At 38.3% G+C, this 26,979-nt stretch overlaps 2 protein-coding genes across 2 annotated transcripts; one reads left to right on the forward strand and one right to left on the reverse strand.

Annotated features, from left to right (window-relative positions):
- Positions 1-8: 8 nt before the first annotated feature.
- On the forward strand, positions 9-1,653 carry LOC104069728 (cytochrome c oxidase assembly protein COX11, mitochondrial; the record flags this gene model as incomplete). The annotated part of the gene is made up of 3 exons (XM_009576388.1): positions 9-74; positions 859-984; positions 1,471-1,653. Coding segments are annotated over 3 exons (375 nt in total), but the record flags the coding sequence as incomplete, so codon positions are not given.
- Positions 1,654-5,151: 3,498 nt separating this feature from the next.
- TOM1L1 (target of myb1 (chicken)-like 1) lies at positions 5,152-26,585 on the reverse strand. The gene is made up of 14 exons (XM_009576389.1): positions 26,575-26,585; positions 25,626-25,704; positions 19,804-19,953; positions 19,266-19,385; positions 17,559-17,666; positions 16,744-16,860; positions 13,098-13,231; positions 10,584-10,644; positions 9,038-9,155; positions 8,071-8,167; positions 7,488-7,548; positions 6,502-6,589; positions 6,140-6,212; positions 5,152-5,215 (listed from the first exon to the last, which is right to left on the reverse strand). Exons 1-14 carry the CDS (start codon positions 26,583-26,585, stop codon positions 5,152-5,154), a joined length of 1,281 nt encoding a protein of 426 aa, XP_009574684.1.
- Between the last annotated feature and the right edge of the window lie 394 nt (positions 26,586-26,979).

Here is a 26,979-nt window from a genome sequence, read left to right on the forward strand (position 1 = left end):
TCAGGGTCACTTTCAACGCGGACGTGCATTCCAGCATCCAGTGGAACTTCAAGCCCCAGCAGAGCGAAATCTACGTGAGTGCCCTGGTTGTCAGCCTCACACCGAACCGCGTACGCCTGCAGGCGAAAGCGTCGGGTTTTGCCTCCTCCGTTTTAATCGCCTCGCGTCCCCATCACGCAGATCCATGGCTGTGCATAGCTGGGCCCCGATCTGGAAGAACACACAGCTGGGGCACGTAGTCCACAGTGCTTTCGCAGTACTTCCAGTTAAGAATTTTATATACACCATGAAGTGTGTGTGTGTGTTTGTATTAAAGATATATATGGTGTAGCTGTGTATGTAAACCTGTGCGGTTTTGCCAGACTTTCCCCCTCGTACTTTCTATTCTTGCCCCTATCATTGTAGGGCTGGTTGTTCACTTAAAAAAAAAAAAAGAACATTTTAATCTTACTTTACTGTTTAAAATTAGTTCTTAATAAAAACTCAAAAGGAGTCGTGCTTCTTAATTGGTTTCTGAGTCCCGTACTGAAAGAATTACAACCTCAAAAAGTAAATGTACACCATATAAATCTGCATATTAAAAAAGCTTTGTATGCTGCTAAACTGCTGAGAATAATAGAAGTCTCATTGGCAAACTGGGTAAGATTAAAAATGCACACATATAACATTACTGGTGCTTTTATTTTGAATGGGGGTGAATTGTCTATAAGCAAAATATTTGTGAAGTAGTGAGGTAACCAACTTCAAACGGCAAAAGAGAAAATGAACTAATTCTAGCTAAAGTCCAAATTACTCTGAGGGGTGGAGGGCTGCAGTGGATTAAAAAAATCTCCTTTTTATACCACCTACTTTATACAGGTGGTACCAGGAGAGACCGCACTGGCATTTTATAAAGCGAAAAATCCTACGGACAAACCAATAATTGGAATCTCTACCTACAACGTGATACCCTTTGAAGCAGGACAGTATTTCAATAAAATACAAGTAAGTGTGAACAAAGCAAAGATTACATTTCCCTTAACATGAATGAGATTAATTATCCATAAATTAACTTTCCTACTTTGTATACCAACATTTTAAGAAAATACCTTGATTTTTTCAAATGACAGTGCATTCTTAGCCTTACTGTCTTCATAACAAGCTGCAGTACACGTCCAATTAGAGTGGCTCGCAAATACATGCTATTTGGTACCACTGATGTTGAGGGCAGATGGTAACTATGTGAGTTAGCCTGGCCAATGTGCACATTTGGACACTTCATTAAAAGCTAATTTTTTTTTCCTGTAAGACAAGAGGAACAGAATTGCTGTCTTGTTGCTCATATGGTTGATCCTTCTCGGGATTTTAGGGACGTACGGGGAATGAGAGTTGATTTTAAAAGATGAAACTTCCTCTCATGTCGGCAGAGAGAAAGTTTACCATAGCTATATTGCTGTCTAATTGTTTGGGTTTTTTCCCTCCCCCCTGCAGTGTTTTTGTTTTGAAGAACAGCGGCTAAATCCTCAAGAGGAAGTGGACATGCCTGTCTTTTTCTACATTGATCCAGAATTTGTAGAGGACCCTAAAATGGCTAAAGTTGATTTGATCACCCTCTCTTACACCTTTTTTGAAGCAAAGGAAGGACAGAAGTTACCGCTTCCCGGATATCAGTAACGGGCAGTCTGTACACCATTTGACTTCTGCTACCTGACTACTAGTGGAAGGAAAACTGCAGGAGTACTGTGCAATATGAAATTATATTATTAAACCACCATGGGCATATGCTGCTGTTATGAAAGGATATATTTCTGTTAAAAAAACCCAAAAAACAACAACAAAAAAAACAACACAAAACCAACAAAACTTACATAGTTGGAATATTATTTCTTAGGGATAGTATTTCTTCATCAGACAATAGAAGGGAACACACTGTTCCTAGAAGAGAGAGGGTTTTCTCAAGCCATCTTTTTATAAGATGATACATGTTATCTGAATACTGTGAGGCAAATTTTTAAACCCAAGTGTAAATTGAGATCTTCATTTAAATATAGAGGAACAAATCAGTTTATTAAGCATCTAAAATTGCATTGCTGGCTCTGAAGAATAACTTCCATATAAGTTACTTTATAAAAAGGTAAAAACAGGTAATCAGTTCATGAAATCTCAAAACTAAAGAAAGTTAGACTGTATTGCTATGTAACCCTCCCATGGCACAGGAGGATATGATGATTCAGAAGATGATGCACCCTCTTGAATTATTACTGAATCAGTAGTTCATTTGGTAAGAGCAGACTGCTCTCAAACTGTTATCATTTGAATGAGGAACAGTAATTTAAATGTAAGCATGTCAAATCTGTGGTATGGTTTCCATTTAAAAATACCATCTTCAAACTTCCATGTTGTGTTCAACTCATTTAAAGTACCTGTACCGCTAATGACTGCTCTTTTACTCCGCAGAGGGCTGTACACTGGGCACCTCTACACAGAGACAAGCTCGGCTTACGTATGAAACGCTTTGAAGGGAAAGGCAGTACATAAACAACTGCTCTAAACTGCAGGCTAAACTAATAGCATAGGAGTCTCCTCAAAAACCAAAAGGAAACCAAACCTATTCAGAGATTAAGTCTGACAAAGCCTGCCCAGAAGCGTATTGGTTGTTCGGGGTATCCTAGGTACTCTGTTTACCATCAGAACACGTAAGCCTGTATTTATGTAACTTTTGGTCATTATCTGTGGGGTAGGGATAATAACGCTTTATCATAGCTTTGCAAATGAGGAATGAGTTGCAAAGCAAGTTTAAGTGACCTACTCATTTTCAGACAGGAATTAATTTCAGCCCAGTATCTCATCTGCTAGGCCAGTTCTTTCTACCCCTTTCAGCAGATGAGAGCTAACAAAGTTAAGACTAATGTTGGTTTGTTTGGACTCTAAAAAGGTAATGGTATATCAGATACAACTTCCAGTTACTTTAGTCTCAATTACGTTTGCGTCCCATAATTTAAAAAGTGCTTTTTTGAAAATAAATGGATGCTACCTTTAAAATACGTTATTGTACCAATTATGTGTGTTGTTTAAATAGATTCTGGATGACACTCATGTCAAGCCTTCACTGTGTATTTATTAAAGTTTTAAAACTTTTCATTCTTTCATCTCTCTAATGCATTTTATCCAGCAGAACATGTGGAGCCCACACAAGTGAAATACATCTGTATGAAGATAGCAGCAAGCTATATAATCTGTAATTCCTAGTTATGCTTCAGGGAAAAAAAAAAGAGTATCAAGACAAATCTTTGAATCCGGGGAGGGGGGGGAAATACTCTTTTGGGTTTTTTTTAGTCCATTTTCTTTCTGAAAGTTGACCTGATCATGGGAGTTTTCTACACATTGCTTTATTCTGGCCACATGCTTCAGAAGAAAAAGGGTATCCCCCTGGCAAGTGCCAGTTTCATAAAAATGTGGGGGTTTCCCTGAGTTTGAAAGCTCAAGTTTGCACAGATGATAAGCATGTTCCAACCATAAAACAAGCTCTCTAACCTCAGTAATTATGCAGTTCCCTTCAGAGCTTTCGTCTGTGACCATTTTGCTTCTCTAAATATGGAAAAGTTCAGTTAGCAATCATCCATTATGGATTACTGTATTGAAATACCCTATTTATTTTTTTACACTTCAGTGTGCTAGGGTTTTAACAATACAACTAAAAAGAAAAATCGATCTACCTCAAATCCTGTTTTCAGCAGTTTTCTCAGGCTGCTGTCCAGACCATTGCAAACAATAAAAGAAAAATAATAATAAAGCAGCTTACCTTTTCACCTCTGCTTACAAAAACCCCCAAACTTCTTCAAGGTTGTGTTTTTGATAGAAGGTGTTCTTAATGGTCCTACAGCAAACTGCAAAATTGCTAACTATGCAATGAAATGCCATGGATTCACACTTAAATACCTTCAATACTGTCTACATTTGGTATTTCATGGAATACGTCGTCATCTGGTAAAAACTCAGAAGTGATGGGGGTTAACTTCTCAGTAAGCATTTGCTTTTATTTGGAATTTTATGCTACAAATATTGCATAACAGACTGAGAACTTACCACTTAAACAGTTAACATAATGAACATGTAAAATGCAGTATTTCACAAAAAATAAGCTTATCAGCTATGAACATGTACTAAGTTCTCAAATTTTGTATCAATTATAAATTCAGAGAACTATACCTGTTAAAGTGCACATTTTACATTCAGCATTAAAATAGATAAGGCACTTCAGTTATTAAGAGATAAAACTGTTATTAACAGGGTTAAACAACTTGATTAAAATAAATGAATAACTATTGCTCATCTGCATTGTAGATGATTATTTTTTCCTTCACCAGAACAGCAATCTCTGCAGGGCAGGAACATTGAAAGAAATGATTGATTCCCCTCCAATATTTACTGAGTAAATAAAAGCAACAACAACATAGGAACAAGCAGGGTTTTTTCTGCTCTGTTAAGCAGGGATGACGGCACCTCATGTCCTAGCTTAGGTTCCAACTGACAAAAATCCAACTATATTGCAAGCTTTTAGGAAGAAAACAAAATCTGTATTCAGAATATGAATGTAGGAAAGTAACACTGCATGTCTTCAGACGATTCTATCAAGAGGCCCAATTTTAGAAAAGTCCTACATATCAATACCCCCTTATAAATTTCTAGGGAGATTAACACAGACAGCAACAAGGCCAAAATAGAAATTGGATTCTGCAGTTTCTGTAAACATAACATTCTGGTTTGTTTGCTGCATAAAGGGGTAAAGCAATACAAAAGAACAGATAACCCGGAAGAAAAGCTTTCTTCTACGGTTTCAAGAGTCCTTTTTGTTTACTTGTGTCAGGTGTCAAGCGTTAACTTCATACGCAGGTGAATTTGGAAATCATACTTTAAAGGCCCCAGAAATACTTTAAAAATAGTCATGCAAGTCACCTTGAAGAACACACAGTTGAACATTTAGGACAAGTTATCAAGGTGTAGATCCAAGTAACTTTTCAACTTCCACACAGCTTAGTATTCCAATGCTTATTGTTTGTTGTGTCAAAAGACAAAACGTGTTCTGTTATTCACTTGTATGTTATAGGAAGCACTGCACAGGACCAACATCAGAGAGTAACATGTGTTTAGTAAAAGGCTTCACCTCCACCTTCAGCATTCTGTATTCTTTTTAACTTCTGTCTTCAGCACGACATCAATTTCTTCATAAATAGCTCTGAAAGAAGAGGAACAGGGCAACTCCTACATCACAGTTGTTTCAGTTCGACAAAATGCACGAATGAAATCCTGCTCAAGCATGAACTGCCAAGAGTTTATTAGTGTTTGCCTAACAGAGTAGCATCAGTTGCAGGATGCCCAGGTTTCCATGGAAACAAAGAGCCAATCCTGCGGTGTGTCTGTGATTATACATTTAATGAGATACCTCCGGACATTGTCACTTTTGATGAAATAAGTTTGGGAACAGGACTGCAAAACCCAAATGGCAAGCATACCACATGGCATGCAATTACTGCACTAGTTAATAAATAAATAAAGCTTAGTTCGATGGTTCCTTGGAAATAAGTTTGCAATTTACTGGTAGAAAGGAGAGTTCTGCCATACGTTTAGCTTCGTATCAGTTTTCTGACTATTTGGCCCTCTGGAGAGTCCCAGCATCCATTCCCTTTTGTAGCTTATATTTAAATGGAGGATTTTCTTGATATGCAGTAGAACAACATTCTTAAAAATCACGATTGCTGTGAACAGGAATTACTTTGGTTACCTTGCTCCAGAACTACCTGTGCTGAAGTGTCAATCAGCTTCCTCCACCAGGACCCTTACCATGTTTTATTCACCTTTTCATATCACTGAATGGGATTTTAGTAGATTGTTTTTGACACAGCATTACTCCACCATTTTTACAGATGCTGTTCAATGAACACACCATAGGAGTTTATTCCTTAATTGGTTATGCTAGAAATATAGGAAGAAATGTACAAAATGCAGCCACTCTCATTTACATTAGCAATCCAGTTGGTCAGCTAACCCAGTCTAAATAGCATGGTCTGTTTTCTCACTCAGAAGAAAAAGCCATCTCAGAAGCCTTCTTACCTTTGGCACCTAAGAAAACTGTGTATTACCTATTTTAAAAGTTACTTACTCAGTGGGAGCCAAGGGATCAAATTCCATTATCTCGTAGTAATGAGGTGACTGTGACTTGTTCTTTGATGCAGCTGAAGAATAAACACAGGCACATAAATGCAGATTTAAATGTAAATGAAAAGCATGCTTACTGCATGTTGCTTTTTTGTATCTTCCTGAAAGTAGCAGATTATCTTCTATGTATCTAGTTGCTCTAAATGCTAAAATGGACAGACATGTCTAAGAGAAGCCATAAGCAATATGAGATTTTGTCAGTTTGTTGCTGCTCCTAGTCTTTAACAGCCATTATGTAAAGCCCTTAAGTTCTTAACAAGAAAAATTTATCTCCATGGAAGTTAGCTGGTGTGCAGTATTTATTACCTGCTGGTGACGGTCCATTTAATGATGTAGAACGTCCAGTCTGCAGATTTACTGGATTCAGAGGCACTGGGCTTAAAAGAGTCGCCAACTAAGGACATCAAGCAAAAGAGTGCATAAACAGATTGTTCTGTGAGAACTGGTTTGACTTACGTAACTGCTGAATTATCTTTAGACTCTCAGACTATGACAGGTTAATTCTAAGGTCAACAGTTATCAATGTAATTAATCTCCATTTTCCACAAAAAGTTCAAAACATCTTTCAGTGTTATCTATAGGACATTTGTATAACTTACGTCTGTGTAATTTGTTACATTATACAGACTCAAAGACCGCAGTATTCACAATAGAGATACCTGCTTTTTCTCGTGGTTTAAAATAGGGAATATGCGTGTGTGTTTGGGGACTGCTTCTCATCTTTTCTATTTCATACTGCCTACCACAAAATAGCATTCAAATTCATAACATTATCTCAAAGCCCCTTCGTATTCTTTCCATTCCTTCGTCATGGGTGTTTTGTCTGCAGCATATGCCATTTGTCCTACAGTGTACTTGATTTTTAAGTGTTTGGGTTTTTTGGTGCATTGTTTGGGGTTTTTTTTGTTTGTTTGTGGGGGTTGTTTTTTTTTTTTTTAAATATCTTATTTGAGATAGGAAATACACCAGAGTAATGTAACAGCAGCCGGAGAAGATCTCAGCTTGCTTCACAGAGCAACAGCTTAAACACAAATAATACAGCAACTGCTTTCTGCAAACTCCCCTGAGATTGTGCTGGACCCAAGAAAATATGCTTTCATATTCGCATCTGTGGTATCAAAAGAGGAAAGTTGGCCTGGTCACCAAATACAGAGTGTTCCCTGATGTATGGAGAAGGGCCACAGAATAGATCTTTGTATAGCATTTGGACCGTAGTCGGGGTAAATCCAAACAGTTCTCATTTTGACAGTTGCCAGCAAAGAATGATTATTCTGAACATGAGTGTTACTCACATTGCTATATGAATGTCCAGCTGGGTTGCTTACACTATAGTTTTGTGCTTCAGTTGCAAATCTAGGAGAGAGTAATACATTGAAAGTAACTGAGAAACTATCAAAACTGTATATTCTGATTGTTACTTTTTTTTTTGCTGGTCTGTCTTTATGTCACAACTGAGAGCAGCATGGGCAGGTGGGCCAGTGTCCCATTTGCATAAAAAGCAAGGAACTACAAGGAAACCTCTCCTATCTTAAACTCTTCTTACTGACCTGTACAATTAATCTTTTCCTCCCTTTCACAGCAGCATTGGCAACGCTCAAGCAGAAGGTCATATATATCTCAAGTATGTTTTGACTGTTGAGATAAATTTATGTCTATGACTAAACAGTGCTGCAGGAGTAGCGTATTTTTAAGCATGTTAAGCAATGTCTAGCACACAAGTAGTTTTCACTTGTTTTACTAGTGTGTAAACTAATGTGTAAAAGTAGTAAATCTGTGTTCTCAGAGCTTTCTATAAACTCATTAGATGAATTACAGAGTACTAATACCTCTGAAGATCTGTTACCTGCTGCCATTTCTTGATAAGAGATTACTCACGGGAATTGCTGAGCTTTTGCAGTAGTTGCTAAATCTAGCTGTGGATAAATTGATGGATGATGCCTGTTTTTATCTTCAGGGTGTGCAGATATGCAATCTGAAATTCAAAGCAATAATTAATGATCATTTAAACATTATTAAGCAAATGTTAGTTACTTGTATTATGAACATTGAAAGGGTAAAGTTTTGTTTGGAAGGCATACAAAGAATCTGAAACGAATTGCTGTTTATTACATGAAAGGCAAAATTTTAATAACTCTGAGAAGGTTTTTACGTCCTTAAAATGTCAGAACGACATCAGTAGTGCTATACATGGTAGATACCACTTAAAACTCCTTAAAACTATTTCTAAAAGATTAAAATGGAATTATAGGCATTTATTCTGGGCAGGACATTCTCACCTTTAACTTCAGTATACGGACTCCCCTAGAGTGGATAAAGGAGGGGCTTCTGCAAACAGTAATTCAGGGTACCAAAGTTAGGAGCTTTACTCACTCCTCCAACTATGAAAGAAGTCTAAAGTTAGAGGAGATAAGTACCTTTCTCGACGTGAACTGTTTCTAACACCAAGTGCCTCCTGAAAAAACCTTAGAAAAATCAAGAGGGCATGACAAAAGTGTGTCTGCATTTCTTTCTTCCAAGCCTACAGAACAGGCAAGTACCACAATGTTTTACAGGCTTCACTGTAATAGAAAACAGAGCACGTTCTACTGTTCAAATTTATGTAATGGGGGAAAAATATGATTGCTTCCACTGTAAACAAATTACACAGAACCTTATACTATCTTCCATTTTTTCCTATGTACAGACATCAATTCTCCTTGTAAGGAGATTTAAGGAACATCCTTAAAGTTAAGGAGTATCTTTGTTTTTTTTCTTACAAGGAGCTTCTTGATTCCTCCACTAAGCTCTTGTTGGTTTGCTTTAGGAACCCAGACTGCAAGGGAAATGTGCATTCATCACTTACTAAGGCCTGAAGGAGACACTGCAGAGTCAGTTTGCACCACTGTTGACACAGGAGATGGAGAATCTAAGGAGAGGTCAAGTAGATCACTTGAGGGAGCAGATGGCTGTTTCCTGTACAGCTTAACATTTGAAAAGGAATAAGGTTGTTTGAGTTTTTTGGTTTTGTTTGGTTTGGTTTTTGTTTTTTAAAAAAGAACTTGTATCATTTTAAACAAATTGCTATTTTCACAGAATATAAACTTTTAAAATCATAATACTAAAAATTGGCAAATATGAGAAAAAACCAGGATTATGTTTTTTTTTTTTGGTGTGAAAGATAACTAATGAAACAAAAAATGCTTTCCAGAAAAGATCACTTTCAGCAAGGTTGCTATTTCAAAAAATTAAGGAAAACAATTCCGAAGTAGGCAATAGGACTCAATTCTAAAAGGCAACTGTGAGCTTGTTTAGATACAGGTTTGATACCGATTTTCTGATTAATCCTGTACAAGTATTTTCATGCTACTTATTTACGTTATTAAGATTTGACACATACTTAAGGAGATTGATTTTTTTCAGTCCTGTTTTGGATAGGAAAAGTTCAAAATCACAACAATGTTTCCTAGAACACAGAAAAGGGTTCCCTTTGTTTTTCCTGTGAATGTGTTAGAATTAAAAATGTAGCCAACCAAAGATTTCAGTAAAACCACACGCTTGAATCATATGGGTTTGGTCACACCAGATTAAATAAATAAATATGATGCATTTTAAACTTGGAGACTTCTGAATAATATAAAAATGCACAGACTGCACCATTTGGACTATTAACTAATCCAACAGTGCATCCATCAAGCAAAAACATCCACCTACATAGCCAGAATGTAGTAATAGTGGCTTTTCAAGGAAAACAAGATTGTCTTCTATCTTTTTTTAATAATTGTCAGCTGTATTTCAGCATTCACAATGCAGTCATTTTCATATTGTGTCCTAGATGACTACACAATTATGGCTTAGCAGAAGCTGAAACATGTGCAAAACTACTTTGGGCAATATAATTAACAACCATAATTATCAATCAATAAAGGATAGTCATTAAAGATTTGCTACAAGCCTTTATTCACAAATCAGAAAAAGCTTTAACTCAGAAAAAAGTCTCAGTAATAGTGAATTCTGATAGTGTGATAGTGTTTCAGTCTATAAATGCTTAATAGAGGACAAATGAAAAGAAACATTATGGTTCCTCATTTTGTATACGGCAGATAATAGTGCTTAGCTGTAGAGGTAACAAACCAGCATTTGAATAGATCTCTCTCTCTCTCTCTCTCTCTCATTTTTCCTGACCAAGCTTAGCTCTTAGACTTGACATTATTTGCTACTTCAGTTACCTGAATTTGCATGAAATTCTGCAAGTGAGACTTCAGAGAATTGGTAAAAGTAGTATCAGCCTGCTGTCTCCTGTACCTCTCAACTAGAGAATAAAATTCCGCATACATCGAAAGCGTATTTTTCACAATGAACAATGGATGTTTACAGTCCTGCAGTTCACGAGTTCATCTATAATTACTCACCTCTGTGCGTTCACGTTGTATTCTCTGATTCTCCAAAAAACGAACTCTGTTTCGAGAGAACCTGTTGGAAGTTGCAGAGTTAAATGTTCATTCTGACATTTCTGTGATGTCATTCATAGGAATATGAAATCAGTTATAATCAAAGTTTGATTATCAAAAGACTCCAGAGGCGCCAAACAAGCACTACAGGTGCTTTTCTCTGGGGCACTTGTCTCTGCACTAGCAATTTGACTCACTCTTCTCCAGGGCTGTGGTCCTCTGATCACCTATACTAACATCAGTTAGTTGTTCTTGGGCTCACTTTTGGAGACAGCCATCTGTTTCTTCCAAAACAAAAACCAAGGCACAGCTGACAATAAAGTTTGCCTCTGTTCATGCCAGATAGGTAACTATGAACACAAATCTGGCTCCTTCTGACCAGAACACTCTTCCAACTGAGTCCCAGGAAGCTGCCTGTCCTCAGAGGTCCCCACATTCCCTCATGCCATCTCTAGACAAACCAGACGCCTATTCTGGGACACAGCCCTCATTAGTTCAGGCATTTGAAATAATTTAAAAAAAAAAAAAAAAAAGGAAACCAGAAAATCCACCTGCATAAATATTTATGTACTGGGAGTCATAACAGTGCTACACTGGGTCCGGAGAAGACCCAGTCAAGTGATATTCAGCATTCGTAAGATCAATCCACTTCAGAAGCAAGAGCCCTAAGCGGTATGGACATGAGACTGTCTGCACAACTGCATTTGCTGTTCAGGGTTACCATACTGGTGAAGCCCACAAAGATAGTATATATGCAAGGAGGAACAGAAATAAAAAAAAAACTTTCCAACTGCAGAAGATAAATATTTATCTGAAATACAGGAAGAACCGAAAAGTTGCGAGAGCCACTAGAGGGAGTCATGGCTACATACACAAGGCCAGTTATTGCACAATGGTGATTGCTCCTCATTTAATTTGGACTCTACGTTAATAATCAGTAACAGAGAATGCAGCATGACTTGTCTTCAAACAATACACATAGTATGAAACAGATGTAGCTAGTTAAAATCAGTTTGTCCTTTACAAATCTCATTGTTCAGAGAGAGTTCCAAAGAATAAATCTTCTGCAACAAACGTTAACCAAATACATTTTAATACTTATCAACTTTAAAGTGCAACGCATCTGCGCCCAGGAAGACTCATTACATACAAACCATAACATTACAGTACTAAAACGCAGTAGTTTTCTGTCCAGTTTCACAATGGCCAATTAATTGCTCCCTCAGTCACCAGGTGAGTCTTTCATAAGGAATTTATTGAATTATACCCACAAGCTACTATTCATAGTTCAAGAGGTTCTTGACCTTGCCCATATCCACCAGTTGTAACAAAAATGTAAGCCCATATCTGACTTCAGTGGATTTACAGAAGCTGAACAGAATTCTATTTTTGCTTTACTAAAATGAAAAACTTCCTAAAGCAAGAAGTGAGCACACAATTCTTTCAAGGCAGTTACTGTAAAATATGCTAACACTGCTGTAGACATAAGATTTAAGGATAAACGAAAACTAAATGTTGTAAAGATTAGGCCCAAAATTTGTACCATAACACTTAAAATAATTAGTGATATTTTCAGTGCAGCATTCAGAAGAGGTTTAAAAAGAAAAGATGACTAAACTCTCTAAATCTGCTAAATTTAATAATGAACCATTGCACTTGATGCACAATGGTTTCTAGAACATTTCTTAGCCATGAGGAGATAAACTACTTAACATGGAAAGCTAGTTCCCGTTAAACCATAATACTCTCCATGAGTTTACTCACCGTGATATTTTTGAGGATAATACTGGAATTTTGAGTTTAAAATTAATTTCAGTTTTGCTAGCATCTAGTCATGCTACCAATGACATAACAGACAAATATACAGGATGTCAATGCAAGCACTGCGGTGCTTCCATGTGTGAAAGAAAGAAACATTTTCTGCTGTAAGACAAGTAAAGTAGAACAGCATGTTTCCATCCAGTTGAGAAAAGCAAGCGACTCTCTTAAGCATGCAATGAGGCAGATTGCTATTCCATGGCCGATTTCTGCAGTAAAGCTGTCAAAGTTGTTTAGAAAGGAGAACAAGTATTCTTTTCTGGAAGCATATACACTTAACGGAGATAAGGACCATCACCAGTACCAAAGGGTTTGTAGCAGACTGATGACGAATTCACTGTGCAGTACCAAAAAGGAATGTCAAATTCCAAAGTGATTTTTGTTTACGTGCCTCCATCTGATTTCCTGTCTATGCTGTTAACTTGTTTTATCCCACTCTAATGGTTTTCTGACTACCTTTATGAACCATTTCTGAAGTGTTTAAGGGAAGGCAAATACATAATTTTCTCTTTTTGCCATCATGTTTCTTTTCTGGATTTAAGGATAAAATCTGTCTCCTTGTGGAGGATCAACATTAGATGTAGGGACCGCTGATGTCCACTAAGTGCGCTTATACAGTTAGGATACCAAATGTGAGGAGAGAGGCCCCAAACTTACCTTTCATGTCCCAGGAGGACATTATTCAGATCTTCATTTACTTGTATTAACTCAACTATCACATCTTCATTCTCCACTGTCACCAACAACTCCATGATCCTCTCCTGCATCATCCGACAGGTCTTATACAGTTTCTGCCCGAGGCAGGGGAAGGAAGAAAAAAAAAAAAATCGTAACTGTGGTCTCCCAGTTTGTCAGTTCTGGAGAAGAATGATAAGACACTTCAGCGCTGCAGACTCACGGGTAACATTCCCTAATTTATACAAACCGCACGCATACCAAACATTGCAAATAACATAATTTTCATGTCTTTGATCTCTGCAAGGCAGGTTGACACTCCTATCATCACAGCCAGCATTTCTACCCCTACCCAATCCCTACCTCTTGACCCACCTTTATTTCTAAAGATACATCTGTCTCTAAAGTCTAAATTACAAATTGCAAAATAACAAAGACCCCTCTGGGTGATGCAGAGCAAATTTGATTTGATCTTGTTTGAAGCTGATTAAACTCAGCAGGATACTTCACATGGACGTAATGGATGTGATCCTGTTCAATGTCTGCTTGAAGAAAAGACAATAGTAGTCTAAAGAACAGAAGTGCTCTGTGATGCAAGTCTCTAGCTCTAACTACTCCTCTAAGTAGGGAAGTTTGGATACACTTAATCTATGCACTTTTTGAGAAAGTAACACAAACCTAGCAGAATCAGCTGATAGGAGAATTATGAGAGTTTATTAGGCAGAATTTTGCATCATTGCCAGTTGAAATGGAAGACAGCTTATTTATATTCCTCTTCACCGCAGATTTTGCATGTTCAAAGAAACAAACTCTATCAACAGGAACTTCAACTCAGCCAACATTTTTTTTCCCCCCACAGTGCATTTGCAAATGCCGGCTGGCTCTGCTTAAGGAAAAAAAAAAAGAGGGAGGAAAATCACTCTATTTGCACACTGCTATTCAGAAATTGCTCTGGTATTATTTTCAAAGTGATCTGATTTTTCCTCAGAAAACATATACTTCATGTAAATAAATTACTGTATTTATGTAAAAAGAAATTTTGCATCCCTTTGCCAAATCTGCCTAAGGATTACAGAGTACTGTACCTTTCAGTACTGTACCTTCATAGCCCAGGATAAACCACACAAAAATGTATTCAGTTTAATATCTGTAATTAAATTTAAAACCTCTCCAACTCCACACTTTACTACCTGATCCGCATATAAAAAAATGGGTATTTCTTATGACTCCATTATACAGGCAGACTAGCTCCTTTGTAAATATCAATATTCAACAGAGAAGGAAATTGAGACACTCATTTCAAGCATGGATTTGCTAGGCTTTGCTCCTACCCACAATGATGCATGCACTCTTATGTTTTGAAAACCGGAATTTTACAATGATGGACTATCAGCTGGTATAACAATCATCAGTGGTTCCAGTGAATTTGTGCTAATTCTTATCAGCTGATGATCTGGACCCAAATTCCTGCATGTTCATCAAATATGTCTATTCACTATCCAGTACAAAAGTTTGTTACTCTTCTTGGCTGACACTGAGCTTTAGCTATTCTTTAACTACTGTTACTGGTCATCACAATATTTCAAGTGAGATCTGCTATCTTAAGCCTTGTCCAAAAGAGGGTGGAGAAAGGGAGGAGCCTAGCCACTAATGAAGCTACAGAACTGAAAATATGTTGCACTGAAAGTTTACCCTGTTACAGTTTTTATTGAAATACTCCAGATAATCAGAAGGACTGAAACTAATGTCTCCAACTCACTCAAAGCCTAAACAAGCGGCTCTATTTTTAACAAAGGACTTTGTTCTCTGATAACAAAAGCCTAATCCAAGCAATCCAGGTACAGTTACAAACAAAAGGGAACATGAAACATTCTTAAAGGAAAAGGCTAGCCATGCTTGATGCTTTATACCACTCAGTGCATAGGGGAAAAGAACAGAAAGAACAACAGTGAAATAAACATAGAAGGAATGAGTTTTTAGTCACTCTCCCACAAATGGGAACTCCACACCCTGTCCTCAAACTTTTGCCAACAATTTTATTACTGGGAGTGTCAATAAGAATCCACTGGTTTACTGTGGGCAGCCTAATCTGTGCGCCCACATGCAGAAGGGCCGTAGTAGGAGACATGAAATGAAAGACATTGTTTTCCTGTTCCGCAACCAAAGACACTTACCTTGTCACAGACTGGACAGAGGTGGCCAAGTATATTAAACCAGTGTATCCTCCTACCTGGGATATCTTTCCCTGGTTGGTTAAATCATCAAGACCAGTTTGCAACTTGGCAACCTCCCTGGTGGCAGTACCACTATGGAAGTAAAGTATTGTGCATAGAACAGCCATAGATTAGCCGGTGGTGTCCAGTGCTGGAACAACCTATACTCAAATCCTTTAGTGCAGGCAAAGCAAGTCCTCTGCAATCTATTGCTACACCTGTTTGCCTTGCCTGTGTTTAAAGTCTACTCTGCTCAGATCCTTGCTTCATAGGCCCTTCCTCCTTGGACTTATAGCTCCACAGTTCTCTGCAAAAGAGACAGTGTTGGAGATGCGAGGAATTTCCAGGGGAGCAAAAACCACTGAGAGCTTGCGTCTGTCTCCTATCTGGTTCTCCCAGACCAGCAGCGCTGCCTGTCATTAAAGATGAGAGACAGTGGCAAACTGCTGCTCTCTCTCCATATCTCACCTCCAGTTGTGAACCAATCCATAAATGGACACCGCTGAACAGCACGGCCTTGAAGGCAAACTGACAGCACCCAACGAGGGTTCCTTGCAAAGGAAAAATTCTCCACTGGGCAACAGAAGCACACGGAAGTCTTGCAAAAATTAGATCGGTTCTCCAACACATTTAACGCTGACAAATTACCAAAAATGCTTCCTCACCATAGAAGTCTGGGGGTCAGTTTAGAAACAGAATGATGTGATAAAAGCTTTTTAAATTCTTGCAGACAATATGAAACAGAAAAATGTCCATTGACACAGGTCACTATTGAAATGCTAAAGTAATACTGCACAAGCAAGTAGAAGAAATGGCATTGCAGAAACAAGAATGTCTGCATGTTCACTGTCAAATCTAAACTGGACTATTGCAATACACTTCCTTCAGGCTACACTTTAAGAGCACGTGGATTCATCTATAGCACAGCAAGCTCCCAGTCTTTGAGGTCATGCACATAAAAATCAATGTTTCATATTCTTCACTGGCCTTCAGTCTGCCTTTAAGGTACGGGTAATAATGAAGAGAGCACTGAAAACTCCAGGACAGATAAGAGAGAGAGAGACTGTGTCATCATCTGTTTTCCCACAAGGCAACTGCGTTCAACTGGAATGTTCTCGGGGCTGTTTGACAGAACATGCTTAACAGAGAACGCTTCATTATGAAATTCCTTTGCCCTTGGAATTCCCTAGAGCTCAAATTTGCATTGCAAGCTGTATTGTCCTTTCCTGACTATCTAGATGTCAGGGGAAGGTGAAGACAACAGGAGAAAGCTGAGCAAAACCAGAGATAGAAACCTGTTGTTGGATTCCATATGGCAATCTGAATCCAGATGTTACAAGAAAGGATATAGCATATTTTAAAATCAACTTTGACCAAACCAAACCTATTTCCCCTACCAATGAATTATTGCATACCTGTAAAAGATTCATATCATCTGGATTTTCAGAGCCAGGAACATTTTCTTTTAATATTGATGACATGACTCTCACATTCATTTTTGCCATATCCAGTTCACTGTACAGTTTCCCAATCTGTTGAGTTCAACAGGACAGAATATTGTGTAGGTGAACAGAGTGAGCAGAATAATTCTTACCTCTAATACGTACTTTCTTCCCCATTAGGTATAGTATGGGCCTAATTAGCATTATTTTATTCCGGTGACATGCCATGAAAATGAGTAGAATTAGCTCAGCTTTTATATGTGCAATCAAACTAAGATCCAAGTCTGATAGTACTACTCATTTCCTTACAGTTAATCCCTCTCACTAATGTTACTGTTACTCTTTTTAGTTACCTACAGGCCAAGCAAGAATGGAAGTGAACTGTCCTTTCCCTTCTACTTTTTAGAATAATCTCACACAAGCCTTATGCAAAAGTAATCTTGGCTTTCTCACTTATCTTTGAAGTAACTTTTATCAATTTGTATAACAACATCCTAAGAGATCATTAGATATTCTCATGCTTGAGTAAATGATCCCACTTTCTGGTTGGGGTACAGCCTGGCATTTATTGAACTCACTTCTGCCTACTTTGCTTTGGCACACCACCATATAAAACATCTTTGGGAGAACGGGAGAACCTAAAGTGAGAACGTAAAACCACAAATATAGAACTATGCCACTTGAACTGATGGTCCCTTCTGGGGTCTATGCACCCAGGTTGTCGAAATCACACGTTACCAGTACATTTCAAATGGACCTGCCCTGGCTCTAAACCTGTAGTTCTGCACCTGCTCAGGAGTCAACAATAATGTTGGGCCTGTGGGAAGAGGCAGTAAAGAACGTTTTGCAGGATTAGCAGAAGATGGTGATGACTTTGTAGAAGGCTGAGATGAAGTCTGTGGAAAGACAAAAGAGCAGAGCTTGGGTTTAACAAGAAAATTGAAGCAGACATATAGATAAGAGAGCTACAAAACATCTTTATCAGACTAGACAACTGGGCATTAGCGTTCTCATAACCAATGCTCCCAGGGAATTTGTTGAGCCAGGTTTATTTACAAGAATAAATCTAATGGCTATTTTGTAATGAAACGAGGCTTGGAATTCAGGTATCTTTTAAATGGGTTTGCAAGTAAATTCCGTCGCAGGATAAAGTGGGAATGGCTAAGAACAGGCGAGCTCCTTGAGCTCTTAAGCCATCTAACAGCCAAGAGTCCTCTCCAAAGTGCCACTGCAATTTTACAATGACGGATAATTTAGAATGCGATCACACTTGGAAGCAATGGAAACGTTGGGGGGTTAAGTCTGGGTCTCTGCAGAAGATGAACTACAAAGGCCTTTTGGATTGAAAAGCTGGAACGCTTCATCTGCAGAAAGCTTCACTTGCATTGCATTTGAATTGACTGCAATCAAAAAAAAAAAAACAAATCCAAAACCCAACCTGCACACGACTACACACTTCAAGTCCTTCACTTCCTAGAGACTGAGCTAAAAATTGTGTTCAGGTCTGCTGTTGCTGAGATCAACAGAAGGTTTGCCACCGATTTTAATTATCAGATACATGCGGTAGACAGAATCTTCTTTACTGTACTCGGTGAGAAAAAAAAATTATTGTCTATTGAGAGCATTCCCCACACAGCTTGATCAACCAACCTTTAAATACATAACCTTTTGTACACTCCACTATTCAATCAACAAATCAAACTCTGGACAAATCTGAATCATTCCTGTCTGCACTGATTATAGACATCTAATTCTGTAATTGCAAGATTGCACCCAGTGGTGGATGGCTTTCACACTTACCGAAACTCTTGTGCAAACTCTTCTAATAGAAAAAAAATTCTGGAAAGAATGCCTTTAAAACATGTACTGTATTTTCCACTGATGTCCAATGCTCAAGCCATACTTACATTTAATGTCCTAGATGCTACACAATGATACCTATGACATATACTTAAATAACATTTATTGTGTACAGGCTGTGCAAACAGCTGGAGAGATATATAGACAATAATATTTTCTCACAGATTTCTACCTCTCTTGGTTTAATTTTAAAGATAGATAATGCTCATAATTCTGAACAGTACATGTTTTCGTGAAAATCTTACTCATTTTAGTTGAGGCTTTCAGAAGTTGCCAAGTTTAGAGCACTCAGCTCTCATTCATTTTGAGGTAAACAGCGTGCCCAAATCCTTTACACACTTTGAAAGTCTCAAGAGATGCTTCCTTTTTCAGAACATATCCACCAATCTGTGGTTTGAAATAAAAACTATTGTATAGGCCATGTTTCTTTGTTGTTATCTTAGCTGTTATAATTGAAACTGATTACTGCTCACATGCTTAAGTAGGTTGGTCATATTCTGCCCTGGAGCATTTAAATTAAAAAAAAAAAACCAAAAACAAAACAAACACACCTCCTTTGTCTACAGAGCTCATAGAATTAACACATCCTGTTTCTGATTTACAATGGTTAATGAAGTATCCTTGTGTATCCCCACCTTAGGTCCCCCTCTGCTGGTGTCAGAACATGGAAACTCCACTCCTTTCTTCAGCAATTCTAGATAAACTTCTTTTACTTCGCTCACATCCACCATTCCTTGGAAACCTCGGGCCCATGTCTGGTTTTGAAATAACACGGACAGTAAGTGTCACAGAAATGGACAGTCAGTGGGTCAGACAAGCCCTTTTGAAACATGTGGTCCTAAAGGCAGGTCATTCCCTCCATCCACTCCAGCTAACTCCATTCAAAGCAGCAGGAACCACAAAAGCTCCAAAGTTACCTCTCATCCTGCTTGCTAAGTGCAACCACAGAGGGAGCACATACACAGACTGGGAGGGGAATATAAAAGGTGGAGGTTGACAGTTTTCCAATTCTCTCCCTTTGTCTTCCAGTCTGTGCTACTCCTGCATGAAGCAGGAGCAGCAGTAAAAGTCTGCTTTAGGAAGAGGTTCCCACGTGTATGTTACAGTACAGAAATCATTAAACGTTTACCATATAGCAGAGACACAAACACTTACTGTTTACTCTAGACTTACCATGATAAAGGTCAAGATTTTCTCCTGCATGTCAATTGGCAGATTGTATCTTGGATTCAGTAGTTTCACCAGCTTGTCTTTACAGAAATCTTTCTTCACAACTAAAGACTGGAATCTTGGGCCACAATTCTCTATACACATGTCAAGCAGCTGCACACACAAAAAGCTTCTGTTACACAGATACTAGGGGAAAAAACCCAACTTGACTGCTTTTCTATCCTTTTGTTTAATTTGTTCCAAGGTGTTATGGGGAAGAGTACAAATGGATATGAACAGATTATTGCCAGCTATCTCACTAGAATGTCTGATAAGGTTACTACAGGGAAACAGTAGCTCACTGTGTGCACCATTATACCTACGCAATACAAAATGAGATGTGTTAGCCAGAGTTATACTATTTTTAACAGAGAAGTATGGTCACACTTGTTTCCATGTCATAGCAGTTACTGAATATATGTTACCTTAACAGCATGAAATCTGTCCATAGCTTAAAAAACGACTTGTACAGATTCAGTAATACAATTCACTCACTGCCTAGCACATAGGTACCCTAGTCTGACAGATTCTGAAGAGCTCTACAAGACAAGAAAATAAGATTACTAAATGACTCTCTTCTAATCTGCCCTGTAAGTGAGAGACTAATGAAAAAATAGAAAAGAACAAATTCAACAATTCGGAATGCAATTCCTCCACACGTTTTAAAGGTCACATTGATTTGAAACAGAATAGCTGAATTGTTCCAATTGTCAGATTCATCTTCACAAAAGAAGTCTACTTCCAAAACTCTGCTTGGAATGCTCAGAGTAGGATCCCTGCAAGCAACATATCTGCCCTATCAGATATAACAGTATGTGATAATGACATAATACTTCTCCCTCGTACACCTGGAGGTGGCCAATTACAACTCCCATTTTACAGAAGAGATATCAAAAGCTGTCCCTACGTCCCAGTCATCTGAAATCAGGCCAATACAAGTCTTGATAGGAAACTGGGGTCAGTCAGATCAGGTGCGGAATCAGGAACAGAACTCATCTTGCCTGGCTCAAACCTGGAGATTGACCACAGGACTACGATGCCCCATGTAGAGAAAAATGGTCATTCTTGTGCTTTTTGCTCTTCAACCGTACCCTCACTATCCCTTCCAATTTAAGAGGGAAGATGGAAAGGTGAAAGCAAAAGGTAGAAATTAACAGAAGTTTGCAAAATTTCATGGTTTTCGAGACAAAACTTCCCCTGAATCATGCTACAGACAACATACATTCTCAAAAGGATACACAGATTTAAAGGACACTATGGTAATCTTGATAAAAGTAGGTTAAATATACTTTCAGAGCAGACTATATTTGAATAAGTTGAAACCATTTTAGTAACTCATCTTCTAGCCTCCGGGCTTCGGGATTTTTCTCCCAGTGTGATCGGGAACTTATGGAAGAGGTTTAAAACCAGAAGAAAATATATTGCTGAAATGAAAACAGGGTAGAACAAAGAGACACTGGCAGACTGCTGTGCAAAAAACTGAGAGATAATTACAAAAAAATCTTGGCTCGAATTGTTATTTTTCCATTTGAAAGAGTACATGAAACATATGCTAATAGGCCAAGTCATTTGCCTGTGCAGTACTTCAAAGACGGTCTGTATAAAACATTTTTAACCCAGTGCATGGGAAATTTGGTATGCTACTCCCTATTATTAATTCCCTACTTAAGGGACTGAGTATTTACCCTCTGAATGAAAGTACTGAGCTAATGGGCTAAATCCTCCACTCAATTATGCCAGTACAGCCCACTCACTTAGAGTGAAACTAAGCTGGTGTAAGAAAAAGAAGAATTTGACTCAATTATTTTTAACTGGACCATTCATGAACAAGCCACTTCCATGCTAATAACACCTTTCATTAGAACTTCAATATGGTTATTTATCGTTGCAAATAGGACTTCACCTTCCCAAGCAGTTCCACTGGAATGAATAGATCCAAGGTGGCCAAGTCAACCACTGCTCCACATAGCACAATGGAATCTCAATAGAAACATGTTTTAATAACAGAACGGGCAAATTAACTTCAACCAAACCATTAAACTTCCTCTAAATGATAGGCAGGACCTGAGAACTGCTGGAATTGACAGAGCTGCTATGTTCCAGGCTAGCTGATACCAGACATCCAGCTGAGAAGGGATCTGCACTGAGCAAAAAGGAGGGCAAATTGCACAAAGCCCTCTGGTTCACCTGACAGCAAAACTAAAATGATAGACGGCATCTGAACAGAGGTGAAGACAAACTGTAAGGCAGAAACAAAAAGGGGAGGAGAAGTTGGTGGGGCTAACAAAGTCAACTACATTCCTTATCAATAGAGACCTCACTGGGAATTCAGTAGGACTATCTGCTCATCTAAAGCAGCCAGGTATGGTCCATAAAGCTGTAATGAATGGATGTAGTCTGTGATGGATACTTCTCAGACCTAAGGTGAATGCAAGAAAACACAGTTTGCTTCTTCGTATTTCTGACTTAAAGAAGTCATTAATCCAACTCCAGGATTACACTCTACTAAACATATACCGATGTCTACCCCGTAGAGTTTTTGAACAAGACACTATTTCCAAGTGCCAGCATTTAAAAGAAACCTGTACGAGCAGCTTTTTCAGCTGCTATTCATCAATTACAGCGTAGAGGCTATGTAGACTTTACCAAGATTCTGCATTTCAAAAATGTTAATTTTTCAGAAGTCTTGAATTTTTCAAAAATATATAAAAAACCCATCAAAATATGGATTTCTTTTGCTCCCACTCAACGTCTTTTTCTTTTCCTGTTTGCCCGTATATACCATAAAGTGTAATAAAATTGAGTAGGACTTTTTTGACTGAGGAGCTGGAGGGCTCCCTCATGTTTTTGGTTTTTAGATCCTCTGCTTTGTGAAATGTTAATTTAAGGAAAAATCTGAAGGCCACATTTGCCATGCTAAAATTTTTTTACATACGAAAACTTATAGAATATTAAAAGGAAAACCAGAAAAAAGCCTAAGGTAAAAAAAACAAACTCCAAAATTTAAATCTAACCCATGACTTTCTTTAAAATATTTTCCAACAATGTAGTGCAGAAATGAAACAATAATTCCATCTTAAATTCCTTCCCACTGCTTTGTATGTAAGAGTGTGTGTGCGTGTGGACACAGCTATAGAGAGGGACACATTCAATAAACTACTTCCTCACGTGCTGTTCAGTTCCTAAGGCATTACAGGCACCAGAACCGGGGCACTGCAGTAAATGCTTTACAAAACCAAGGGAGATCTACGGAGACAACTGAACAGGTGTCTAAGCGTTCACTACGTAAACAGAGTTTACGTATCCAAAGTCTATTAGTAACAAGTAGTCAACACACACACACTCTCTGTTGGATTCCTGCCTAGAAGTTCTAATCCTCTTGGCTCTGATTGCAAAATCACCACTGCCAAGCCTGATCTCTTGGCTTTATCAAAGACTGTGCATGAAGCAACGTCATGGCTTGACACACATACACCTCGATCCACATGTCTTCACAAGCACCAGGTAACTTCAGTAGATCAGAGTACATGAAGTCAAGCCATAACCAACACATTATACGGCTGGCACTCACCCTTCTTCCTCCAAGTAAATAAATAAGCATCTCTGAGACAGAAGGAAGAAGACACTGTTGAGATTTAACACATCTCGATAACAGAATCGGGGCTAACACGTGCAGTCATGCTGCTTCAGATGAAGACTTTCACATTTCACTGCATGTGTGTATTCTCTGGGACTAAGCTCCTTAAGCAGTTTCATTAGAAAGATTAAATTCCAGCATTTCAAGGTTGAGTAAATAAAAGTGGATCAAAACACATTTCAAAAGAAAAGTGATTTGTAGATCTGTTGCCTTCTTAGTTGTATCTAATGTAGGTAGGAGAGACAATTTGATGTAGAATGTCAAAACTGGAGGACCACATTTACTGTAGGAAACACAGGCAATAACTTACAGTTCAAAGAGCCCTTATTTTTGTAGAATTTTTAAGAGATAAGAAGGGGGGCTTGTGTTTTAGGAATTGAAAATTATTTCTGTTTTCCATTTGCAATGATTTGCTGTTCCAATCTAAGCATTTCAAGATGGGAAGCAGGAACAATTTCATTAACGCAATCAAGAACCCAAAACAGAAGATATAGCACATAAAAAGACTGATTTGGGAATAAAGGAGTTAAAAGTCATAGATGGTCAGCAGTGAGGTCATCAAAGGAAAGGTTTTTCACCTGCTAAACTGATGGCAGTACTGGTAGAAAACCAGAAAAAGGAAAGGAGCCAGCGGCAGAGGGAGAGGCAAAGGATGGAAGCTCTTACCTAAGAACAAAAGCAGGAAGAGAGAGAGTTGGAGGAAAGGCTGGCTCTTATTTAACAAAACAAAACAAAAGATTAAGGATGTGATTGCCTGGCAGGCAGAGTTACATGTGTACATGTGAGTGGGTGAGAACAGACATGGAGAAGAGGCCTTGAACGGCAAAGAGACTGTGAGAACATGTTGACCTACAAGCACAATTGAAACCTGGTACACACTCCATCTGCGAGCAAATACAATGAGCTTCCAGGTCCATGTGATAAAGCTCTTCCTTGGATATGCCTGAAATAAGATCCTTCTCCCACTTTTATGTTCTTGAGAGCTAAACTATAATGTCATCTTAGGTATATCTGCAGAACAAATACCCAAAGAAAGGCTCCTAAATCTAAGCATTGAGTTATTGTCACTCCAGTTGACTGTGTCAGATCTTCAGAAAAGGACCTAGGTGCACAAAGACTGTAGGAGAAAGAAAGCAGATCTGATACAGGGATTGCAATCACAGTGGAAACACAGTGTTTCTGTTATGCAAACACACAGAAGACACAAAAAGGTGACTCATGAGACAGTGGAGGAGGAAGCCAGGAAAGAAGTGCGGAAATGGAATGAGCTGAAGGCATACATCGGTATGTTTAACACATTTATCTGCCTCTCTAACTTGTCAGGGGACACTTGGGCAATTGCTAAGTGACCTACAATTTGACACTATCAATCACCTATCTTCCTTAATCACTGCTCAGCGCATATTGATAGAGATAATGATTTTGCACAACAAATACCAAACCCATGAGTAATAGTACTCAGTGTAATGCAGACAGCCCCTACAACCTCAAAAAAGGAAATGGTGAAGAAAATACTTCTAGACAAATAATGAAAGACACAAATCCCCAACAACTTAAAATGAGGATATCCTCTCAAATGAGGATATTCCAGCTACTCCAACCTTTAGTCATAACATCTGAATCTTATGTGGCTTACCCTGTGTCTTGCTCCCTTGCTTAACTCACCATTGTCACCCTTTCATTGAAGCTTCTCATTTATATGCAATAACGCTTACCTTTACAAAACAGCTACCGCACATCCCACCGCACTGCATACCATGCTTAGTTTAACTAAGATCAGTACCACAAGGTGAGTAACAGATTGGTCAAATGTAGCTTTTATGTAATATCCCAACCTCCGTATCTTTCACAAACAGGTGGGGCACTCACAGAGGGACAGTCAGTGGAGTAAATAAGAACTATACTACTTCTATGTAGTGCAGATTTAAAAAAAAAAAAAAGCAACAATAAATTTAAGAATTTGCGTCATCTAGGACTCTATGGAATGCCAGCAGACAATCTGATCTGCACTGTGGTAGTGCTGTACACACAAACAACAAAGACAGAAAACATCCTGGAGAGTTGTGTCAGTGATAATTTACATGCCACCTTATCGTTTAAAATGTTTTCCTTCTTAGTGTCTAATTAATATAAACATAGCTGTACTTACAGACAGGGTAAGCCTGATTTCCTTATGGTTACAGTTTTTTGAAAGCTTTTTCTTTAGCGCCTTAACTGCATCTTTAGGCCTGTGACAAGAAATTAAGTAGAAGAAGTTACCAGGGAAGTTAGACTGTTTTTCTAGTTCATAACTTCATCCAAGAGCCAAAAATACCGGCCTGAGATACAGGACCAAAATCATCCCTGTATTTACACCCACATAAAACTAGAGCAATTGCCCCATTGATTTCAGCAAAATCACTTCAGCATTGAGCTAGAGTAACAAAGCAGTGAATCATGTTTGTTACTGCAGACTGTGCATTACTTCAGAGACTTGTGCAGAGAAATAAAGTTATTCTCCTCTGCAGACTCTCCTCCAAAATTACATTATTTTACCGTTGTACAATAGATTTACTTATCTAGCTTTTATTGCTACATAAGGGAATAACAATTGCCACCTGTATCAAGAGTTGACTGGTACCTATTTTTCATGTATGATGCAATTAAAAAATATTCTCCTGGGAGTGCTGTCAGGAGTAGGGGTGTCTTGGCTAACTTCCAATCTTATAATTGCAGGATGCTTTTAACTCATCTGAGTAATTACCATGTATGGATGGACAACCCATTCCACCCCAGAGATAGTGGCATTTCTAGCCTAGTAATTTCGATTTCTATATATACACCCCATATCTTTTAACTATCTATGTAGGAGGAAAAGGGTGGAAGATGGTATCTAGCTTATCACATGTGGGAAACAGTTTTGCCTGGTTAATATGGGCTATCTATAGTGTACAATCATTAGGGCCAGCTCAATGCTCATGATCAACAAAAACAAGACATCCTAAAGTCTCTTTAAGATCTCTCTAGAATCTAAGATGGATCAATAGAATGTTTCAATAAGAAAAAAGAAATCTTTGTTGAAAATATTTCAAAGCCAATGAAATTAAATGGGTACTTACCACGACCGCATTTTTCAGTTTGAAATGTTGTTGTACTTCATCAGAAAAAAAGAAAAGATTTCTCTATTTTTTTTATCCTATGGCAACAGAGTTGCCATACCCAGTCATGCCAGTAAAGCATGAAGTCAAAACAGAAGTGATGGATGGGAGCACAAGACGGGAGAGGAAAACCTTCCCTTGCAGAAAGCTATACTATATTCCACTCCTGCTTCTTGCTCTCTCTGAAGCATCTGGAAATGCTCTGGTCAGGAGCTGGATATTGCATTAAAATAACCATTTGCCTAATTAGATACAGCAGTTCTGCTGTTCCTAGTATCCTGTTACAGACTGTGACTAGTAGTAGTTGCCTAGGAGGAAGTTATAAGGAGTTCCTCTGTAAGCATAAGCTGTGCACAAGAGGAAGTA

The sequence above is a fragment of the Fulmarus glacialis genome, unplaced genomic scaffold (assembly GCF_000690835.1).
Source record: "Fulmarus glacialis isolate BGI_N327 unplaced genomic scaffold, ASM69083v1 scaffold42714, whole genome shotgun sequence".
In the NCBI taxonomy this organism is placed as follows: Eukaryota; Metazoa; Chordata; class Aves; order Procellariiformes; family Procellariidae; genus Fulmarus; species Fulmarus glacialis.